The sequence below is a fragment of the Syngnathus acus genome, chromosome 21 (assembly GCF_901709675.1).
Source record: "Syngnathus acus chromosome 21, fSynAcu1.2, whole genome shotgun sequence".
Classification (NCBI taxonomy): Eukaryota; Metazoa; Chordata; class Actinopteri; order Syngnathiformes; family Syngnathidae; genus Syngnathus; species Syngnathus acus.
In genome coordinates, this window is record NC_051105.1 from 4,091,870 (window position 1) to 4,114,005 (window position 22,136).

At 40.8% G+C, this 22,136-nt stretch overlaps 1 protein-coding gene across 1 annotated transcript in view; it reads left to right on the forward strand.

Moving 5' to 3' along the window:
• The window catches only part of clybl (citrate lyase beta like), a 44,662-nt gene extending 23,026 nt beyond the window's left edge, over window positions 1-21,636 (forward strand). Inside the window, exons 2-8 of the mRNA XM_037239700.1 lie at window positions 63-261; window positions 7,004-7,192; window positions 11,611-11,712; window positions 12,604-12,697; window positions 14,302-14,469; window positions 19,213-19,337; window positions 21,058-21,636. Of these exons, the coding sequence (XP_037095595.1) occupies window positions 63-261; window positions 7,004-7,192; window positions 11,611-11,712; window positions 12,604-12,697; window positions 14,302-14,469; window positions 19,213-19,337; window positions 21,058-21,153 (973 nt within the window). The 3' untranslated portion in view covers window positions 21,154-21,636. The remainder of the gene's footprint in view (window positions 1-62; window positions 262-7,003; window positions 7,193-11,610; window positions 11,713-12,603; window positions 12,698-14,301; window positions 14,470-19,212; window positions 19,338-21,057) is intronic.
• The last annotated feature ends 500 nt before the right edge of the window (window positions 21,637-22,136 follow it).

Here is a 22,136-nt window from a genome sequence, read left to right on the forward strand (position 1 = left end):
GTATGCCACAAATACGTGAATTAATGTGTGCTTATGTTGTGCATATCTATTTTTGTTAACAGCGATGGTGTCGGGCTCAGGTTGTTCACCAAGGGATGGCGTCACCGCCATGACACTGCAGGTGCTTCGCTGCCCTATGTACCCCGCAGAGCCGTGCTCTACTGCCCCGGCAATGATGAGCGAAAGCTGAGGAAACTGGCCACACTGGACCTTGATTGCGCCGTCCTAGACTGCGAGGATGGCGTAGCCCTCAGCAAAAAGGTAGTAATCCCAAATTGTTTTTTTTTCATGGTAGGATTACATTCAAAACTACTGCATGTTGGCACCCTCTTACTCCAGCCTGTTTTATTCAAAGATCCAATGCAACAAAGGTATAAGGCGATCTGCCTGTGTTTTACCGTGTAAAATCATCAGCATTTGGTGTGCTGCTTTAAAAACTTGCTTCCAAGTTAAAAGGTTGGGAGAAGTGTCAGCTAGTGAACGTTATATGCCGGTGCCAGCACAGCAGATTCTGAAGGTGGTTGAGTTTGTTTAGCAAAACAGGAAGAGGGCAGGAAAAGTAGCTAAAAGTGCGGATTTGGGACATTTTTGTTATTCTTAATATCTATATGCATTGATCAAAAAAAAAAAAAAGAAAATCATCCATATGCACAATTGCGTTTCAGTAATGGTCTTACTTTTGACCTAAATTACAACTCTCCGGCCGACAGGTGCTTTCACACTTCATCCCATAAAGGCAAACACCTAAGTAAGATGTTTCAAGCAAGCACATTTCTCCCTATTATAGTGGTATAAAGGCAGCAATGCCCCCCTCCCAAGCTTTCTTTAAAACAAGGTGACCACGTCCCACTGGGCAAGCAGTGGGAAAGCAGCAGATGCAGCAGGTTAAAAGCATTCTCCTCCCGCTCACCATTGGCCCTTCTGAACTGTCCATGAAATTGTGATTGGAGATCAGGATAAAGAGTTGGCCCAGGTGCAACAAAGAAAAAAAAGTGAGCTAACAAAGGTTTTTAAGTCATGATAATAAAGATGATTGATATGGCTGCAGGCCGTTCCTGTAGTTAGACAAAGGCAATAAGATGACGGCCCGCGTGACTGACAGCTCAGAGCTGTGACCCCGTGATGATGTCACAGCTTTGGTCCACAGGAATGCAGCCATTCAGACTCAAGAGGAATTCCCAGGTTCTGACCCTGTATGTAAGTGCATCCAAAATAGTTTACTTTCAACCTACTTTTTTTAAATAAAAGAAGACAAAATATTAGGTTCAACTAATGCTCCAGGTATCAAAAATTCATCCTATTAGAACAAATCGTGTCAATAATGGTAAGGTATACAATCATTTATCATAGTTTCATCTGTTTCCAAGATTGCACCACAAGAAAAGCTATTTTATTAAATGTTCTATCCTCTATTTCACATTTATATATTACGGATCTGAAATGAAAAAAATGAATCATTGCATAAAAAAAATAACATTTAAATATAATGAATATATGAATATGTATACATATGTGTTTCTATCTGTGTACTGTTCATGTGAATATATTTATATTAGGGCTGCCAGTTTTGCTATGTTGCTAGTGGACTAGCCCCCCCAATCGTAGTCGCGAGTATTGGACTGGTCATATGTAAATCACAGCATAGGCGATTGCCCATTTTTGATTTCTTTCAGTTTTTACCAAATTATTGTCTGGTAAACTTTAAAACCCATGCGTATAGTTATTCTTTACAATGTGACTCTTGGCCTGGCATGCATATCAAAACAGTTCTGGTTGATTCTTCACAATTACTTTTCTGTACGCAAAACCTTCAAGTTTTTACGAGTTTCTTTTCTCGCCAGTGTACCTTTTAATGTTTGCTTTTTACGATCTGCCACCTTCACCTTTAAAACTTGCTGAGGACCTACTTTAATTACTTGCCACTTTGACTCCCAAAATGTCCGCCCTCCATTTTGGCAGTAGCGCCGGCTGCTTAGGAAGCGGGGATGAGAGATGGACCAAAGGGTCAAAGCCACAGAGAGCTTGCTAACTGTCAGCATGGACCCGTAGGGGAGTGGAGGGAGGGAAGATAAGGCTGACTGCTCTAACACTCTTACACATATCATCATATCTGTATGATCAGTGGGCTGGAGGAAGAGGGGGAGTTGAAACCCTGGAGCGGAACTGACGGCTACACCTGTCCTCTGTCCTCATCTTTTCCTCGCCATCTTTTTTGCCCTCCTCTTGTAGTCGTCCCTCCGCTGCAGGTTCCTCTGGGTTAAGATGGTTCCCTCCTGGTCTCTTGGTTGCCCTATGGTCCACTTTTCCCCTCCCTGGCGTGTGTCTCTCTGTCTCCTTTCCCCACATGGGTCCCTCCATTCTCCACCCCCTGCCCTCCTCTGCCTTCCCTGCCTTAGAGATTCTCTACTAATCCTTGGAAATTTGGAACTAATGAACTAACTGCTGAGCCGCTGCTACGGAGCTTGCTCCCAAACTATACTGTACTTCACACTCGATTTCCTCTCCAGATGGCACGGTGGCTTGGCAGACCCGGTGGGAGGGAGGGAGGGAGGGAGGGGTAGGCGCCTCACTCACTCTCATGAGCCTGCGGAGGCAGACACACACACACACACATACACACGCACACACACACACACACACACAGAGACATGTTTACCAGACAAGTACACAAACACTGTTGACCTGAACTACTTGTATGCAAGGATACTTTCCTGTTTCCCTCTTTTTCAACATTTTGTGGATTTCTTATGTTCTGAAGGCTTAGGAATCCCACCACCATCTTGCAACCAACAGGATTACTGCATAAACAGCTTTTGCAAAGGCTATGCAGAAATAACTTAACGATGATTTGTAGTTTTGAAATGCTACGGCACGTCAAGCCTAGAGCTTCAATAATTTAGTTGACACAAAGTGACAGTAAACATGCTAAAATATAATGCACACCAATTTGTCAATCATTTACTTGAGCATTCTTTTTTAAAAGCAAAATGCTTCTAAACCCCAAAAACGAACAAAGGAAACAGTTACTACTACATTCTGAGATTCCACTGATTGGGTAGTTAATTTACTGAAATTTATTTGAACAAGTTTACAAATTTACTTGATTATTATGGCAAGAACATTTTCAATTGTTAAAACTGTTAACCAATGTCTGGCCAACGTTTGTTCAACCTTTTGCAACCTTGTACAAACCCTGACCATACAAATAACATTCAGCTCTTGAAAACAAAGATCATGCAGTCACATCGTAATAATTGCGTTCATGGTCAATTTTGTATCAGTCATTGATGGGCCAGATTAAAAATAGCAAGTGGTTGGATTTCGCTCACGGGCCAGGGTATTGTTCAACTCTATTGGTCTGACTACAAAATTGGATTTGCCGGTAAGTAGAGCCTATCCCGACCCTGGGCGGGTCGCCAGTTAGTCACGGTGCACAAAAACCATTCACACCTACAGTATGGTCAATCTAAAGCACAGGTGTCAAACTCAAGGCCCGGGGGCCAGATACGACCCGCCACATCATTTTTTGTGGTCCGTAAAAACAAATTGTGCATCTAATTTGTGTCATTTCTAAAATTGCCAATTGTCTTCACTTTAAAAAAATATCTTTTTAAAATATTTAAAAAGTTTCCACTCGTCTGATTTGAATTATTTTCTAGTTTGTTTTGTAGTTTATACAATATATAATATGAGGCGTTTATTTGGGTTGACAGTCATAATGGCCCTCCGAAGGAAACTGTGACTACGATGCGGCCCGCGACAAAAATGTGCTTGACACCGCTGATGTAGAGTGGGCTGAGGGAGAACTATATACGTGCATCCACTCATGGACATTTGAGGCCAAATCCCAATTGCGGGGTAAACAAACCAACCACATTTCCAAACAACTAACCACAATTTCAATATGATGCTATTTGGAACCTTAAACTTAAAAAAATGTGTATCAAACTGTACTGCCCTACTCCAATCCTGCACCAGTGGACAAAGTTACACTCTACACTGTCATCCTTATATATGCCTAATTCTCTATTCTTTACTATCCCACTCTGTTTCACACCCTCAACGGAGCAGTGCTCCCAATTTTGTTGTATACCTGCTGTACAATGACAATAAAGGCATTCTATTCTATTCTATTCTTGTGCTCACAGGATTTAACATCGTTACTTTTCAATATGAATCAGCAAACTGATAGTTTTTATTCCGCTGATCTTCCTGTGAGTCACTGAAGCAGAGAAAAACCTGCCTCGTTGTGGTGTGAGCATCTGAGCGGAGATTAGATGTTCAGTGCATGACATTATTACGCGCTATTACCTTTTTGCTGTCGGCGGTGCAGTCACGATATGAGCTATGGCCTATGCATGAACTGGTGTCCGACACCAGAGATTTTCAATTTTACATAAATTATGCAGTCAACTGTCAACTGCTGCATGACCTCGGTTGAGGGTTGGTACTTATTCCTGCAGACACTCGAAGATCTGCTCTGCCTTGAAGTGGTCTCAAATGACTAAACTCTTGACAAGCTCCTGGGAAATATTGATTTAGTCTCTTGGCCCATGAATACTGAATATTTTGTATTTAGAGTTTTAAGTATGTGGGTATGTTTACCTCCAACTTTAAATGTGTGCTTGACATCAAAACAGGCCCAGAAGATTTGATGCAAATTTTCAATGTGGCTGCCAAGACTCACAAATGGGGATTGAGCCTAGCATCAAGTAATAGAGCCATACAAATACAAATATAGCATCTGAAAATATATATACGTATAGATAGATAGATAGATAGATAGATAGATAGATAGATAGATAGATAGATAGATAGATAGATAGAGCTGATTCAAATTATTTGTAGTTCTGCAATCATCAAAAGTAGAGAAAATGACAAATAATTCAGGGATAGTGGTATTGTCTGTATTCCAACACGACGACGAGGCTTTGAACCCGACAATCCCATTTTTAAGAGTCTCTGCTTTGGGAAATCTTGGAATTGGCCATTTCATTTCCGATGTAGTTTTGCTGGAATTGTGACAGTGGGAAAGCGGAAACACTGCAGTCCAGGAATAACCTGGTGGAAATAGATCCTCCTTATTGAACTTTAACTCCATGTTCATTTTCTTGTCGAATGTGATGTCAACAAGGCGGTAGCCATGCTGAGTCAAGTGTACACTGGACTCGACGGGATCCCGAACTCCAGGATGCGCGTTAAGGAGCTGCTTGTTCGCTCACGTTCAGCGGCCCTGCCTTTCCTGGCTGACTAGTTACCCACCTGCCTTCTCTGCATGTCAGCTTCTAATGATGAAGATGATGGAGAGAATCAAAGAGGAAATGGAGCTGATGTTGGGGAGAGCGCTCCATGGGGCACCAGGTGGTAGGGAGAAGGAGCTTTGAAGGAACCTGTTGGACGGCTGTCCATTAATCTTGTTCAAAGGTTTTTATTCAAGCCTAGAGTATCACAACCCATAGGGGTCAAGGTGTCTTGTAGAATAATATTCCTTACTTTATTTTGCTTTGTGAGCTGACCATCTCCCCTGACATTCTTGGCATCTTGGCCTTAAGAATAGCATCCAGGTTTCTGGTACACCATTACAAGAGAAGTACAGCATTTTTATTCAGTTTCTAGTTACACTGCAACCGTTCATCTCTTGATCCAACAATATTCAAGGCTTGCTTGATTTGTAGATGGCAGTTGATTTGGTCCGGTGCTCAATGTCAGACAGTAGTTCACATGAATCAGTTTTCCACGGTCACCACCACCAACAGATGTCCTGGCAGGTTTATGAAACATAAATGATGGCCTTGTAAATAACCCTTTGCGTTTTAAATTACAAAAGATGAAGCTTGCAGTCGTTGATGGCTCATGAGCGTGACGGTAAAATGGTGCAATGAGAGGTTCCAAGATGACCAACATTGACCCTTTTAAAATACTGTTTGATACTTTTCTATGCGTATATTCAGATATATGCACTTTAATACTATATTTGATTCATTCAAAGGTGTTCATAACAGTACAGTTCTGCATTCTCGTAGCTCCGAATTCGGACTGTTGTCTCGGTAGCTGTCCCGTTAATCGAGGGGGTCACATGACTGAATCTAATTAAAGTCAACCTAAATCTACATATATTTTTATGCGTCTCTCCCCATCTCCATTATATTTGTTGACAATATCTCTTTGAATCATACTTCTGTATTTTACAAGGTCTCCTTTTACCTGCAGGATAGTCTTTAAAATTAAATCCTGTTGATTAATTATGAAAATGAAAACATTTGAAAGACAAATTAGCGTAATTTAATTGTGAAATATTACTGCCTTTTTTTATCCAAAAGCAGGCGAGTGTAACAGAATGATGACAGAATGTAAACTTATTGCCTGTAACCTTGCTCCATTCTCTTTTGTCGCTTTTTTATTGGTATACAGTAAGTTGGTAATGTTTACAATTGCTAGTTAAGTAGTAGCAGATGATTTCATTGTTTTAAGAAGTTGCTATTTCAACCTTAACTGATCAAGCAAACTTCTCAATGATCACCCAAACTCAGTTGCCCATTCTATTTCATTTTAGCTTAATTTCCCCTCACACTAAATAGCATTATTGAAAACCCAAAATGGTCCATCAGCAGCTTCAGTCGCTGATCAAACCTGACAACTTCTAAGCTTCCGTTTCCGTATGTTGTTTAACTCGGACCACATTTCTCCCAGCGAGAGAACGCCTTTTCCTCTCAGTAACAGGACGTCATTCCCATCATTCCAACACCCCTTTTTTTTTTTCCATTCCCTGGCATCTGTTTTAAATATAGTGGCATATGTTTTGTTACTGGTAGAATTTGGAACTTCGAGCCCTCACTTTTTCACCCTCCATCTATCGTCCTCACCTCCCTTCCTGCACTATTTTTGCACAATGTTGACTTTAAAAGAACAAAGTATAATGTGTTTTATTTTGTGCCTAAATGTGCAGTTGTTACTACTCGACCTGACAACGCCACTAGTCCTAATGTCAACTTTTTTTTTCCAGGCCGAGGCCAGGGAAAACATTCCCAGGATGTTGGCTGAACTGAACCTGGGCCGGACGGAGAAGTGTGTGAGGGTTAACTCGGTGTCCAGTGGTTTAGCTGAGGCTGACCTACAAGTTGTCCTACAAGCTGAGGTTCTCCCACCTGCCCTTATGTTGCCCAAAGTGGAAGACACTCAAGAAGTCCAGTGGGTAAGTTCTTAAATTGTTGGAGGTTATTGTTTCTTCAGGCAAGGAAATCATGGTTGCAGTATTTCTTTTGCCGTTCAGTAGAAATACACAAAACTATTTTACAAGTTTACAATGAACTTATGTACAGTGGCTGTTATGGAAGCTAATTTTTTTATAACCATTATGTTGCCAATCCTGATTTTATTGGTTACTGGGCTACACACTTTTAACATGTCAACTTACTACCCTTTTGGTTAAATGTGTATTTTACATTTTGTAAGCCGCCTCAGTTCTTTTACTTCAATAAATGTATAATTTACAGTGATTTCACAATTCTAATATCACTCATGGATAATCGGAATCTGCATCATCAAACCCTAATTTAATGGTAATTGAGTCTCTTTTGAAGAATCATTAAAAATATGTGGAAGTTATCATTGGGAAATCGCTTTTCCAATAAATAAAGGCCAAATAGAGTTTAATACTTGGCTGCAACCAATAGAGCAGAACAAGTTCGCTGTCCAAACAAGTCCACAAGACTTCAACTACGAGAAAGTTGAGCTACATCCATTTTTTTTCCAATGTAGAAACAAGAGTTGAGGACATTCAGAGAGCGATCATCCCATCTCCACAAAGTAACAACAACATAAAATTCAACATTTATCTTTCCACCATCAATCATTGCAATTTGGTCAAATAATAAAAAAGGGTTTACAATCTGAGACAACCACATGTGACCCATTTCAGCAAAACAAAATGGTGCATGCAAAGAACATAACTTAAAAACCCCTGTGATATTTCTTCCCATGTCCTCTGGGTCCATGAAACGTAGTAATATCCAAACTCAAGAAGTAAGATGAAACCACGGGAATCTTCAAAGCAATCATAACATGCTTTTCCATTTCACAGTAAAAGTGGGAATTGATCCCTGTGGCAGGATCGTGGATGGACAGCGGTGTTTTTCTTGGCTGCTGCTCAAGACATTTGTACGGATTTGCTTCATAAGTGTAATGGAGCTCACAACTGCGCCTTTGCCATAGCTCACTCAAGACCTACTTTTTAGCCGGAACATGTCACGGCTAAAAGTGTATTTAATCAAACTTGAAGTACGCCCATTCACAATAGAGTTGCAGTGTAAACTTAAAGGTGAAACACAATCCATTCCGCTGCACCAGTCAAACTAGGACACATTTTCCTTTTGGGAATTGAATTGATTTGTGACAAAGTGTCACCATCAAATTTTTATTATACAATACACTTGGGTTTCTTCGAATTATAAGTAAGATGAAAAAATCAATAGATGTCTTCTATATGGTAGAAGTAAACTTCTGATTGTTTCATACAAGAGTAAATCAACTTTCAAGGTGAATATTCACATTTCCATTCATTTATTATTTATTACAGATAAATATTTCAACAATAAATGCAGAAATGAGTCTTTTAAGTCCAAAGTGCAAATTTTGATACGACATAACAATAGTTCTAACTTGCATTTCAGAATTTTGATTACAGTGAATTTGTCTCTTTTCAGCCAGATGAACATGTGCATCCATTCTTCCAAAAAACAGAATTTGTTGCCATTTTTAGGGGGGTTGTTTGTACCATAATCGCTTCCTCATAAAATGAGTCGGAGTCATTATCAGCATTTGTCTCCTTTTGGCAAACTCGGTTTATTGGAGAGAAGAGAAAAAAAGTCACTCAATATTGATTTATATTTCTATAAGCCGGGTGGCTCATTTTAGAATCCTTTTATATTCAATCTTGTTCATCTTTGATTTCTTCTTTTATAGAACAACAGCCATCGAATTTTTGGTTAGTGCGTTTAATTAAAGGAGAAGAAAAGTGACCGGTTTATTTACATGACTTGTGTTGAATGTGTTAATACAGCAGCAGGTGGACACGTGTTGTTGGGGATGCTTCCTCTATTCTATCACCTAAACTCTTCTTTCTTCCATTGTAGTCTTCTTGGCCTTTTCAGCAGCTTTTGCATGCGCATTGTAGCGTCTTGTGTTGCAAGCATGTGTCTGATTCTCTCCACTCTTGTAAGGCAGACGCAGTAAATCCCCTCCCTCCCTCCCCATGTTGCCCCTCCCTCACTTGTTTATTTTTCTCCTCTTTTTTTTTTTTTTTATTGATATTAGCCCAGGAGCCTCTAGACTGATTTGTCACTAAAAGATGGACTCGCTTGTTTCCTTTTGTGTGGAAAATCTTTAGCAGGGGCCTTCCTCCTCTCAACTGCACCCCCACAGCCGCTTTTGTGACTGACGGGCCTTATTGGGCTGTAACAGGCGTAACCCCCCCCCCTACTCTCAAAGCAACCCTTTTTTTTTGTCTGCGGGACAATTCTCACACAGATTCGGAGCCGTGCGGCATTCTTTGCCCCGCCACACTATTTGGTGTAGCCAAAAGAATGGCGCCCCCGTCCCACTCCTCCTCCTCCTACCGTAACCTCCCCTTATCCCTTTCTCCGCTTCCCCTCTGTGAAATGAACACTTCAGCAGGCAGGAAACATTTAATCTGGCCTCCTTTTGAAGCAAAATTAATTGAAACTTGTCCCGCTATCGCTTCCTTTCTCTTGCTCTTTGCTGAATTGTTCGAGGGCTTGCTTGGAAGAGGCGTTATGCCCCCACTTTTCTTTTCGTTTTTCTTTTTCTTTTTTTTTTAAAGAAATTATTCTTTTTTTTTTTTACCCACCCCAATTGAGTCCCAATTAAAGAGCCTTAGTTGTGAGAGCCATTGACATCTAATGGCTGCTGTACATAAGAGAAGCACAATGAAAGAACCTCTTATGGCGTGTAAATCAGCCTCCCCAAGTGCATAATAGCCAAAGACGAGAATACGGGGACGGAAACATGTAATCAGAGACGCTTAGAGGCTCTTAAAAGAAGGTTTTTTTTTTTTCCTTCTCTTCAACAATGTCTGTTGTGTGTGATATCAGCGCCATCGCCCCACAATGGCCCGCCATCTATCTATCTTGTTTCTTCTGTCACAAAAATAGATTTATCTTACACCCTCTTTTCACACTCTCAGACGAACCCCCCCGCCCCACTTCCCCTCCGCCTGCCTCATGCCCGACTAAGCCCCCAGCGTTCACGTTGCTATGGCAGCCAGGCTCCCACCGGGTTGTGACCTCAGATGATTACAGTACAAAGCCTGTTGGGGTCTTGGAAAGGAAAAAAAAGACCCTTTTGAAGATGAAAAGTCTTTGATGGGTTTGTATTTATGCAAATCTCTTCAGATATGATTTATCCCGACTGTGATTGAATGGAGAGATGATTAAAATTGGCCCTATTTTGGAAATCCTTCAATGGAGGCCTCGTTCTTTCGGACAAGCGGCTATGGGGCTACGTTTTGGGTCGCCTACCTGAGATTATCATGGAAAAAGGCAAAGGGACAAGAAGTTTTCTCCTCTGGTTTGCCGAGTTAGGCGGGGGTAGTGGCTTTGAAAAGAAATATCTGATGAGGGAGGGGGGCTTTTGTGTGTTTCCAGATGATAGATTTTGGAATTTGGGCTATCCCACCGGCAGTCCCAAGGCTCGCTGTGAACTGGTCTGTTGGAAAAAAATTGGAACGCTTTGGTCTTTAAAATAATTAAACTCCAGTTTTAAGATCTGCCGAGGTGAGCTCGCATATTAAAAAAAAAGAGCTCGGCACAAGTGTCACATTGTTGTGGCGACGCCGTCACTGATAGATGTGTGTGCACGTGTGTGTGTTTCAAAAGACTTTTCAAATCTTGTTTCTTCTCACCTTGATGTGTATGCAAACACTGTGTATTTACACGAGCATGCAAAATCTCTGTCGTTGTGCAGTTTCCTTCCAAAGACTTCACACGAAACGAAGAAATATTCCCTGGTGCTCATGTAAAATATGTCATTCCCTCTGCTTCTTTGGCGTTTGAACCCTCGGCCATGTTTTTTTCGTATAATGACTACTTAGTGAGGAGCGCAGGTGGTGGGGGTATCCAGATGCATATCAAAATGATGCGCCGTCCTTCGGCTCTTTTTTTACTCAATGACGGATGTTGAAAGCTGTCATATCGCTTACCGGTATTCGAACATTTCTATTCCTTTTTTTTTTTTTTTTTACCCCTGAATTAATTCTCCCACAATAGCGCAGTGTGAGCTCTTTGGAGTGGGCTAATAATGCAGTGGTAAGTGCACTTAGGGTGGCAGCTGCACGGTGAGGAGCAGCAACTTTACAGTTCCTCAGAGCACGACGCATCTTTTAATATATTCATTCAAGCTATTACAAATGGATTTGAAAATCATCAAAAGGCGGCAATGGGTTGTTGTTATTACCACTAAAATCTGCCGAGGATACAAAATGTCTGATGTATGTCTGCTGTCCAAACAAAATTAATTTATTGTAATTGCGCCGTGCCGTGTTGTGTTGTTCGCGCAAACAGCGAGCTAATGAGTCGCAACGCCTGTGTTCTTCAGTTCGTTGACAGGTTTCAGCGGAGCTTGAAAGGACGGTCGTTGACGGGACCCGTTCGCCTGGTGACCTTTGTGGAAACGGCTGTGGGCCTGCTCAACTTTAAGGTAAATTAAAAATGACTACCAGCCTATCCCCCACTCCCCTCCCAAATTTCCATGACATATTTTGTATCAGTTAAATGCCACATTATACTAACTTAAAATTCAAATCAAATATTCTTTAACTGCACCTTTTTGATGTTTTTTTCTACATCATAAAAGTTTTCCGGTAAACATCAAACAACTTGGAAAAATTTGCAGTACACTGGTAGATACTTAATCGGCCAGCAGCGCAATGCATTTTAGTCCTTCAAAGTGTAGTTCACATTCTTTGAGCTCACTTTCTATCATCAAACTGTCTCATTAGGTTTCCCTGAGTAATTGATGGAATTATCATTTGGACAATCGATCCCAAAAACATTTATTTGTGACAACCCTACTCGCATATAAACAGAAGTTACGAAATTTCAGACATTGTCACATCCTTATAAATGTACATTTTAATAAATATATATTTTCATGTTTATATTAATCGTTAATTTTGCCCATAGTGAATGAAAGACATTTGTACCCTCCTCTAGGTCTGCTGTTGATTAAAAAGAAGCAGCATTTTATGCAATTCTGAGATTTTTCAAAACTTAAAAAGGAGACATCCTACCACTGTCCCTTCATGTTTATATGCCACTGGCGGCTTACTGAGTTTTCTAGTATTCTAATTTTCACCCTTGATATAGAGTAAAGGCGAGGGAAAGGCTTTGCCTTCATTAGCATATTTGATAAGAAGGAATGTACTTTTGTAATCAGTGCTTTTTTTTTTGTTGTGTTCCTTGTGAAGAAAAATCACAAAGCCAGACTGTTTGAAGTGGGAACACTGGGGTATAATTAGATTTAAGATTTTTGCCGCTGTTTCACCCACTAACTGCCAACCTGTAATGCACCTGCTTACCTTCTCTTCAGGCGGTATGCCAGGAAATCCGTCGACTCGCACCCGAGGCGGGCCTTCATCACGATGGCGTGGTGTTCGGTTCCGATGACTTCTGTGCCAGTATAGGTACCTATTACTGTGTTAATCACGGTTTTATATTTGTGCATTGGTTGTGGAGGACACCTGGTGAAATGATGATGAAATGTGACACATGTAAATAAATGCCTTGCTTTTCTAGCATAAAGATGAACGCAAGAATTGGCCTCATGCTTCCGTTGTCATCATGCTAGTGTGACCTACTAATGATAGTATTTCACATGGAAAGGTAAAATACCACCTCCCGCTGGTATAAGGAGAGGGTATTTAAAAAAAAAAAAAAGACAAATAGTATATTGTTCTGCATTATTTTTAGGAAGCACTTATGAGCCACATCCTTAGATACACAGTCACGGCGAGAAGACTTGCAGGGTGCCATGAAAAGTCCTAGAAGAGTGCAAACAACATCAGGAATGATTTCATGTGTACAACCTACATACACATTCTTTTTCAAGCTACGTCACTTGGTGTTTCCACATGGCTTAAATTTCTAAGTGGACTAGCCGAAACAGATTCCTTGTAAACAAAACACTGGTTCCAGTGACGTCACATCATCTGATCCGAGCCTACAAATTATAATTGGATTATTAATTTGCCATGCTCAATCAAAGGAGTGAACGAATTACCACCCATTTGTGCACAGCTGTAATAGAAAGTCTTTACCTGCCTTACCCAACTGTATAATTGTTTTACATGGTGTTAAGTCGTGAAATGTCATGTAGCAATTTCTAAGTTAGCGCCCTAATAAAAAAAATAATTACAAGTAGTAAAATAAATTGAAAATATGCTGTCACATGATGCCCCTTAACATTTCTGCATGCTCTCTCAAGTACCTATGACTAGAACCGGTCCTGCACATGGGCATGACTACATTTGTGTTAAAGTTAACACAATGATGTCAGGCTAAATTGGGACCAAACACTAAATATCGTGTTGCCCCACATGTATTGCATGCTTCTCTTTGCTGTGTAAATGCATGGAGGTTCCTTCTTATCGTTCAACAGAAAAAAAGAAAAACGTTGGGACATTCTTAGTCAATCTGGTGACCGGCGATTGTGTTTTTAGTTGGGCTGCTAAATACTATCTTGGTTTGTTAGCTCAACGGCTGTAAACAATATCACAAATCACTAGGTCATAAGATTGGTATGATTTACATTAAGTACTATTTAAACATTTGATGTAGTAATGTAGTACTTTGTCTCTCGTTGACTTTTAAGATTGGACCCGCGTGGCACCAATAACAATTTAATAAAATGCGTTTATATAAAATTCAGCCGTCAAAGTTATTCATTTAGCTTTGCATTTGTCATTGTGCTTGTAGGTTAGAATGGTGTACAACTGCACTGCATCAAATTCAAGAAATACATCCCATGTTATTTGTTGTGGAGTGCAAGATAAACTCGATTAATGCCTGGATTCCCTAAAAGCAAAATGGATCTATTTACTTTCCTGCCATGCACCCCTGCGTGAGAGCAGCATTTGTTCCCGGCGATACCGTATATGTTCCAGACTTCCTCACTCATTGCCCCTTGCTATCCTCACTTCCTGTGCACCCCTTGGCTTCCTTTTGCATTAGCTCGGCTCCCTTTCACACCTTGACACGTGACCGGCATGCTGTGTGTGTTTACCCAAAGGCGCCACACGGACCAAGGATGCCAAGGAGCTGCTGTACGCTAGGCAGAAAGTGGTCACCACCGCCAAGGCTTTCGGGCTGCAGGCTATCGACCTGGTGTACATCGACTACAAAGACGTGGAGGGGCTGAGGCGGCAGGCCCGAGAAGGAGCTCTCATGGGCTTCACAGGTAACGCTCAAGCAGTTCATTCATTTTTGATAGTGATATTAGATTTCACAAAATACACCCCAAAAATGTAATGGCAACGTTGGATATCCCCAAGGCTCAAACAGCTTTGCCTTAAAACAAGCCAACAAACAAATATTGAATGTAACCGACTTGCTGATGTGTTCATTATCTACCTTAATTTGCTATTATCTTTTTTCCCCTATCATCATGAGCGTCAGTCAATTTCTAACTCAGTCAGTTGAGGTAGCAAACTTCGGGAACGATGGTTGCATGCAGTTAGGTAGACCCGGCCTGAATAACCTGTTTTGAACAACAGTTTCTTAAAATGGAACATAAATTTAGCTCCTAGAAACACTCATAGCGGGGGCGATGTACGTATATCGTACAATCAACTTGTAGAATTCTGTAGTGCAAAGGCAAATAAACAGCCTTTGTGTTTCTTTTCTTTTTTTTTTTTTTTTTTTTTTTTTTGTGTGAATTATGAACAACAAAGCCGCACGGTTGTTAAATGCTCTGACATTTCTATGCAAGTGTTTGTGGAAAATGCAGGTGTGATTAAAGTGAGCTATCAGCCGAAAGCGGAGGCGATTTTAACTGGGCACTCTGCGTGTCTGTAGCCAGGCAACCGACTTGAGTGTGCGCGTGCTCATGCAGCACATCCCGGCAGGACAGTCTACTCCAGGGATATTCCAATCATTCCCTCCAGCCCTCCTGCAGTACATAGTTATTGCGATGCTTTGTCTCCTTAAGGACAGAGGAAGCGATATAAACTCACAGCCACTTTATTAGGCATGCACAATTTATTAAGATCCTATACAAATACTGACTTTAATAATGCTTAGTTTTAATGCGGACAGAAAGATAAATTACCTTACAGTATATCACAGTTGTTTCTAGAATTATTTATTAGCTAATTCACATTATCAACAACTGTAAAATAAACTACAGCCATGATAATGATTAGATTACCTCTCTGGCAGTGTTAATTAAAATGAAACCGTATTTATATTTATGAGAGCAGAGTATTTGATATAGTTTTTATCTACCAACTCTTTATATTCCAAAATTCAAGTTTATTGCATATCCAGGAATTGTTTGTTGAGGTTTTTGTTTATTCAGATTTAAATTTTCAAGTAATTTTTTTTTTTTAAATATGTTGGATTATTTTACTTATTTTTTGGATCGTTTTCTTCTCATTATGTGGGTACATGAAATTCCAGTCTCAGTTGGGTGAGTAAGTGAAAGCTCACAAAAATGCAGCAAGACTCTTGCTTTGACAGCTATTACTAGTCCGTAAAGCATTGCTGCCAAAGGTTTGTACCTGAACAGTAATTGATCTTGGCACAATCCAAGTCACCATTAACACAAAGCACAGAAAATACTCCCACCAAAAATCCTGTAATTGGTGAGGAATTGGATTTTATAGAGTTGCCTTAATATTACAGTTTATTTACTGTTAAGTGCCGTTTCACATCTCTGTGAGCTCTATTCAAAACAATTTTTTGCCTGTTTGAGTTGACAAAATTCTCAGCTTTTAAAAGAAGAATGTTCCACTTCCATGCCCTGCCCATCACTCGCCTGAGAGCATTTTTGCCAAATAGCCGTCGCCCAAGGAAGTGACAGCTCCACACGGCAGCCCGCGATTGGCCGCTGGGCATGCATGATGCATTTTGGGAGGAGGGTGGGTTGTTGGCAGTGGGTTGGAGTGGCTGGCAATCGGTTTCAAACCGAGGGTACCTGAGACCCCCCCCCCCCCCCCCCCCCCCCCGGCCATGCCGTAACTCCCATAGCTGCATGTACAGTCTCAAATGTAAAACTGTCGACCAAAGTGGCACATTCTTAAAACACACATTAATTCAACAATTCACACTGTGGTCACTGCATACATGCATTCCAAATTTTACACTCTTCTGATTTGCAAAAGCATATTCATACTTTGATATATTCATACTTATTGCATATATTTGTACACACACACGCACACACACACGAATCAACACTCATAGAAACTGAATTTCATAATATTCCAAACATCAAACATTATTTTGAGAATATAAATTCCTTTTACTGGGGGTCCCCACTTTGATGGTGATGTAATCCGAATTTGTACATAGCAATCTAATTACAGTAAATATTTATCCCCCAAAAAATTAGGCCATAAATATAAGATAATCAAATGAAAAACAATAAGTTTGATGCTAACTGAGCGTGCTTTCTTGTGCTGCGCATTATGACGCCACACACCAGTTGTAACCTTGAAATTTCGAGACAATTGCAAGCCCAGGACCTGCCTCTATATGAAATGAGTTAAGTTACAGGTTAAGAAAACAATTTGTGAAATTATCGAGAGTATAATTGACATCTTCTGAGAGCAAAGTCCTAGTATTATACCCCAAGAAAAGTTACAACTCATTTTTGAAACAAACACTTCCTCAGATTTATTTATTTTTTAATCACTCATTGGCTGTTTTTAAGACTGGCACTGATAGCCTCAATAAATGACTCCTCAGCTAGCCAACAAGTGTTTGCATGTGGTAAGTCCCTCAACTAAGCACACAGGCACTCACACACATAGCAGTGTTAACGCACTTGTCCTCACGTCCACGCAAACGTGAAATGAGTGTTTTTAAAATAAATGTCTAGTAGCGCACAAAGGCGTTGACGGCTTGCAGCCTAATTAATGATGTCAGGAGACGTTCAACAGCCTGTAACCGCAGTGTGTGTTCATGTGTGTGTGTGTATACAGTATGAGTGTGTATTAGTGGGGGTTAACTGGGGTGAGATCAGCTTGAATGGCGGGAGTGGGCCCCTCTCCTCCACCCCTTCGCGCCATTCGCTCCCATTTAGTTTGCTTCCTTCGGCTTGGCCCACCTTCTTTTTTTTTTTTTTTTTTTTTGAAGGATTAGATGTCCGCCGCCAGACGTTTCATAACCAGCGTAACTTATCAAGACAAGTCTGATCTGCAAATGTACATAGGATTATGTCTGTGGCCATATTTAACCGGGAGGGTTTTTTTTTTTTTTTGGTGGGCAGGGTGAGGGTATAGTAAATTCTGATTGAGGATTGTGTTTGAGTTTGGCATCTGTTTCAGCCCGATTTTTAATTTATGAGCTTATGAAAGATTTACATGTGGCAGTGACTTTTGTGTTAATCAGTCTGACAAATGGTGGTCGTTAATTATTATTGTTATAATAAACTATTGAAGGTTTGAAAGAGTGTTTACGACTGAAATTGTAGTTGTAAGAGAAAAGGTGTAAGTTAACCATATTGGTTTTAGTATCTTATAAAGTTGTCTAACATGAGCAGTTGCAATTGTACAAGGAAAATAAATTCATTCTTTTACAGTCGCTTGTCATTTTGTAGGATTCCGTATTTTGTTTATACTAAAACAAATTGTATTTTTGTGAGAAAAATTCCATGAAGATAGTTTTATAAGGGGGGTGAGTCTGAAATATATAACAAAGCTGGACGATTATGAGGAAAACGACATACTCTTATTTTCACAACAATCAAGTTGTAGTGTAGGGGATAAAGTGTTGCATTTTACAAAATGGAGTCATATTTTTATGAAAACGTTCTATGAGGATATTTCTGGTGCTGCGTTTTATTAGAATGGAGTCATAATTTCACAAGAAAAGTCCGTGTTTGTAAGAAAATTAATTTCACAAAAATAGTAAGTTTTAGTTACATTATACGACCCCCCCATATCACAGTTCAGTTTCCTCTGACCCACTTTAGCAGATTTTTTGTTATTGTTCTTGCAGTTGTCACTTTGTTTTTATACTTTCATATTTTTTTGTTATCCATTGCTCTTGCTCTCCCTCAGTATATTGTGTAGTGTAGTGAGAATTGTAATAACAGCAAAGAATAAGGTACAATTTATTATTCTATTGTGCAGGCGTGCCGAGTGCGAGTATAATTTCCATTTCATCACTATCATCTAAATCTGAGAAGCGTGCACATTTAAAAATTCAGATTCAGTTCTCCTATTTCTCCTCCCTCATTGCTGTAACACACCATTATTTCCCTTTGCTCTGCTTTCTATTGTATTGAAAAACAAATGATTTCAAATGACAGTAAATTAATGGGTATCTGTATGCGATAAGTGGAGTAAGTGTAATATTTATCTTCATGCCGCAGTTTTGTGAGAGGAAAATGATGGGTGAATCAATGTGACACCTCGTTGCACACAGTTTTTCTGCATAAACATGTGCAAATATATTACGATAAAGGTTATTTAACAGTGGGAAAAAAAAACACTCTCCAGCTCCCGGTGTCAATATTTTCTGCTGCCTCGGTTGTTTTAAATGCAAGCGTTGTGCTTCTGTGAAGTGTTTTGGGGCGGTGGGGTGCTCTCGTTAATGATGCGCACAGTCCTCCGGGGTCTGGTGCCGGCCCTCCTCAGACGCCTCAAATATAAACACACACAATTAACTTTTCCTCTGCCGGCCAAATTATTCTCTCCGTGTGTTGTCGCCATTCTGTTTTTTTTTTTGTTTTTTTTTTTACCCCTGTGACTAAGCTGCCTTGTCTTTTTTCCTCCCTCACCTGGAATTGTACTTTTTTTTCCAGATTTCTTTCCATTTGTTTTAAAGATAAAAGTAAAATAAGCATGTTGGCCTTTTGGTTTTCAGACTGTAACACAAATTAAGCTTCCATGTATTTATACAAAAAAAATCAACAAATGGGTTTGAAATTATGTGGAATTGTTTGAAAATATTGGTGTTATTTCTGTGCGTTTAGGTAAACAGGTCATCCACCCTGGGCAGGTCCAGGCCGTGCAGGAAGAATTCTCTCCCAGTCAGCAGAGGGTCCAGTGGGCGAAAGAGCTCATTGCAGCATTTGAGCAACACCAGAAAGAAGGAAAGGTAACCTTTTTTAATGTTTCCCAATTTTACTTACTCTTCATCTATGGCATCTTCGTCTACTTTTACAATGGTTTAGCCAAAAAGAAGCCACTGTGCTTGCCTTGCACTTTTTTTTTTTCTTTTTCGGGACAACACGTCGATTAAGTCACTGAAGCTGCAACCTCATTTAAAGCTCAGTTGAACTCCTAAATGCAGCAATTTAAATGCTCTCTGCAAAGCCATAACAAGCAAATTAAGCATTCTTAAATTAACGACATACAAACACAAAAAGTACGACACAAGTGTACTCTTGTATGTCCCTCTCGCACACCTCTGGAGCTGGCCACAATGCAAAGTGTACACCCTTGGGTGACTCTCAGAGACAACATAAGAAGAGGGGGAGGTATAGGGGGTGGGGGGAGTCCTCAGGCCAATTAAGTGTACAATATTATTGTTCCTAATTTAGTGCATGGTTGGATCCTATGTGTCCAGCTCGGTAGGCTATCTCCTGTGGTAATACACAATCTGCCCACATCTCTCTCTTTCTCTCTCTCTCTCTCGTTCTCACTCTCTCCCTCCCCCTCTCTCTCTTACTTTCTTTCTCTCGCTTTCTCTCTCCCCCTCTTTCTTTCTCTCTCTCCCCCTCTCTCTTTCTTTCTCTCTCGCTCTATTTCTCTCTCTCGCTCGCTGTCTCCCCCTTTCTCGCACTCTCGTTGTCTCCCCCTTTCTCGCTCTCTCGCCGCCCACCCCACGAGGACGCCTCTTAGCCTGCCTGGTACCAGGGATCCTATAGGCTCCCTTTTTGTGTGTGTTAAGTGGTTGAAAAACTTTGTTGCTTTTGTGTTACAGCATGGCGGGTGCTTCCAGCATTGCTTTATTATTTTTTGGTGTTGTTTTGTTTTCTTAACCAAGACACACTCCCACCAGAGTACATGATATCGCCATTTCTAGCAACTTGCTGGTTGTAATGAGAATTTCATTGGAACTAACAAAAAGTGAAGTATTAATTTGCTTCTTCTGTCAACCCCCCAAAATATTTAGTGCAATGTATGATTTTCTTATGGAATCCTGCCTAATTCACTTACGTGCTCATAAAGAAGCTGCTACAGGTATATTTTGCCCTCTGCGTCATTCACATCTCAGTTTCAACAATGTTGTGTTGCGGAAGCATTACATCCTGACATATTTTAACTCAATTATCATAAAAAAAAAATCTGTTACTTGCAGCATGCTTTGGTAATAGTAAGTGTCCAGATATGCAGTTTACAAGCGACTTCATACATAGTCTTCTTGTGAAAATTTAAAACAAATCCAGAGAAAAAAAAAATCATCTGCTTCATGTACGTATTACATTTTCCACAAATACGACCAATGCGCTCCCAAAAATATCTCATTTTCCTGCAAATAAATATATTTGCAGGGGGACTCCCCCATCCCCCAAAAAGTTTTATAACACCCTCCCTAAATATGGCTAACAAATTCATAGTTTGCCCATAGTTTCAAAGCACTCGTGTATTATTTCTCTTAGGTTTTATAGTAACCTCCAAAATATGACTTTCCTACAAATTAAATTGCATTACATTTTGAATGGAATTCTACTAAATTATCCTGTGTTAGCCGTACTACAAATGAATGTATGAAATAATTCACAAACAAACTTCTTTACCCCAACACTAACTATATCTTCACAACATGAAAGTTTAACTTGCATTTTTCTGGCCTTTTTTTTCAATCTTCCCAGGGTGCGTTCACGTTCCACGGTAGCATGATTGACATGCCCTCCCTGAAGCAAGCGCAGAACATCGTCACGCTCTCTGCTGCCGTGCCACAGAAATAATGTGGGCCGCCAGGGACCAAGAACTGCTGGTGGAGGGGGGCCGCGGGCCAGGCAGGCACTGGACTTTGCCTGACACCAAGTTTGCTTTCAATTTAGGGATGTTGGACTTTTTGGGAGCGAAAATTCTACATTTGGACAAGCTCTTCCCTGGGGGCTTCTGGTGGAGGGGCGCCATCATTCCATCATCCCGAGCCCACACCTGCATTCTCCTCGAGGTCACCATCAAAGCATCTTGATGGTCTGAGCCACTGGGCGAAAAGGGTAAACAAACACTATTTTGATTTGCGGGAGAGCCATTCACCCCCATTCACACCCGCTCCCGCCCTCTTCAGGGGCCGGCTCATAAACGCAGAACAACGTGAACTCACCATTTAGCGTCTTTGTGTGGCTCCCTTGAGCAAAAGTCATGCGGCTCCTTGCGCGGGCAGCCTGCGGGTCTAACTGTGGGCAAATATAATAAAAGCTGCCTGATCTCTCATTTAAGGTGAAGCCACTTTATTCCAAGCGGGCCGCCTCTTGCAGTACTCGGAACCCCAGCGGTGGTGCGTGTCCTACTATCATGCTACAATATGTCGGCGTGGAATTGCACGCAGGCAAACCATAGTGTTTGAAAAACGCTGTTGCCCCAGCACAGCCCATCCTAGCTTTTGTCTTCTCCTGAGGATAATTGAGGGGGGGTGTCGCAAGTGCTTCATAGTGCCATTGGTGACCATGGCAATGAAAAGCTCCCTTTACACCCCACCTCATCCACTCATCTTCCCCTCGCTTTCTTGCCACTGTATGATGTATTGTGTCTGCAGACAGGCCCGGGTCTGCGCCAGGACCCGACCGGACAAAAAAAAAAAAAAAACTGTGCCCAAGCCAAAGGCCCCAATAGTAAGCTGTCTGTCTGGCGTTTGGCCACATTATTCCTCCCTCTCCTGCTCCACTTTTTGCTGTCTACTATTGACCAGCGTTTGTGTTTGTTTGTTTTCACAACTGAT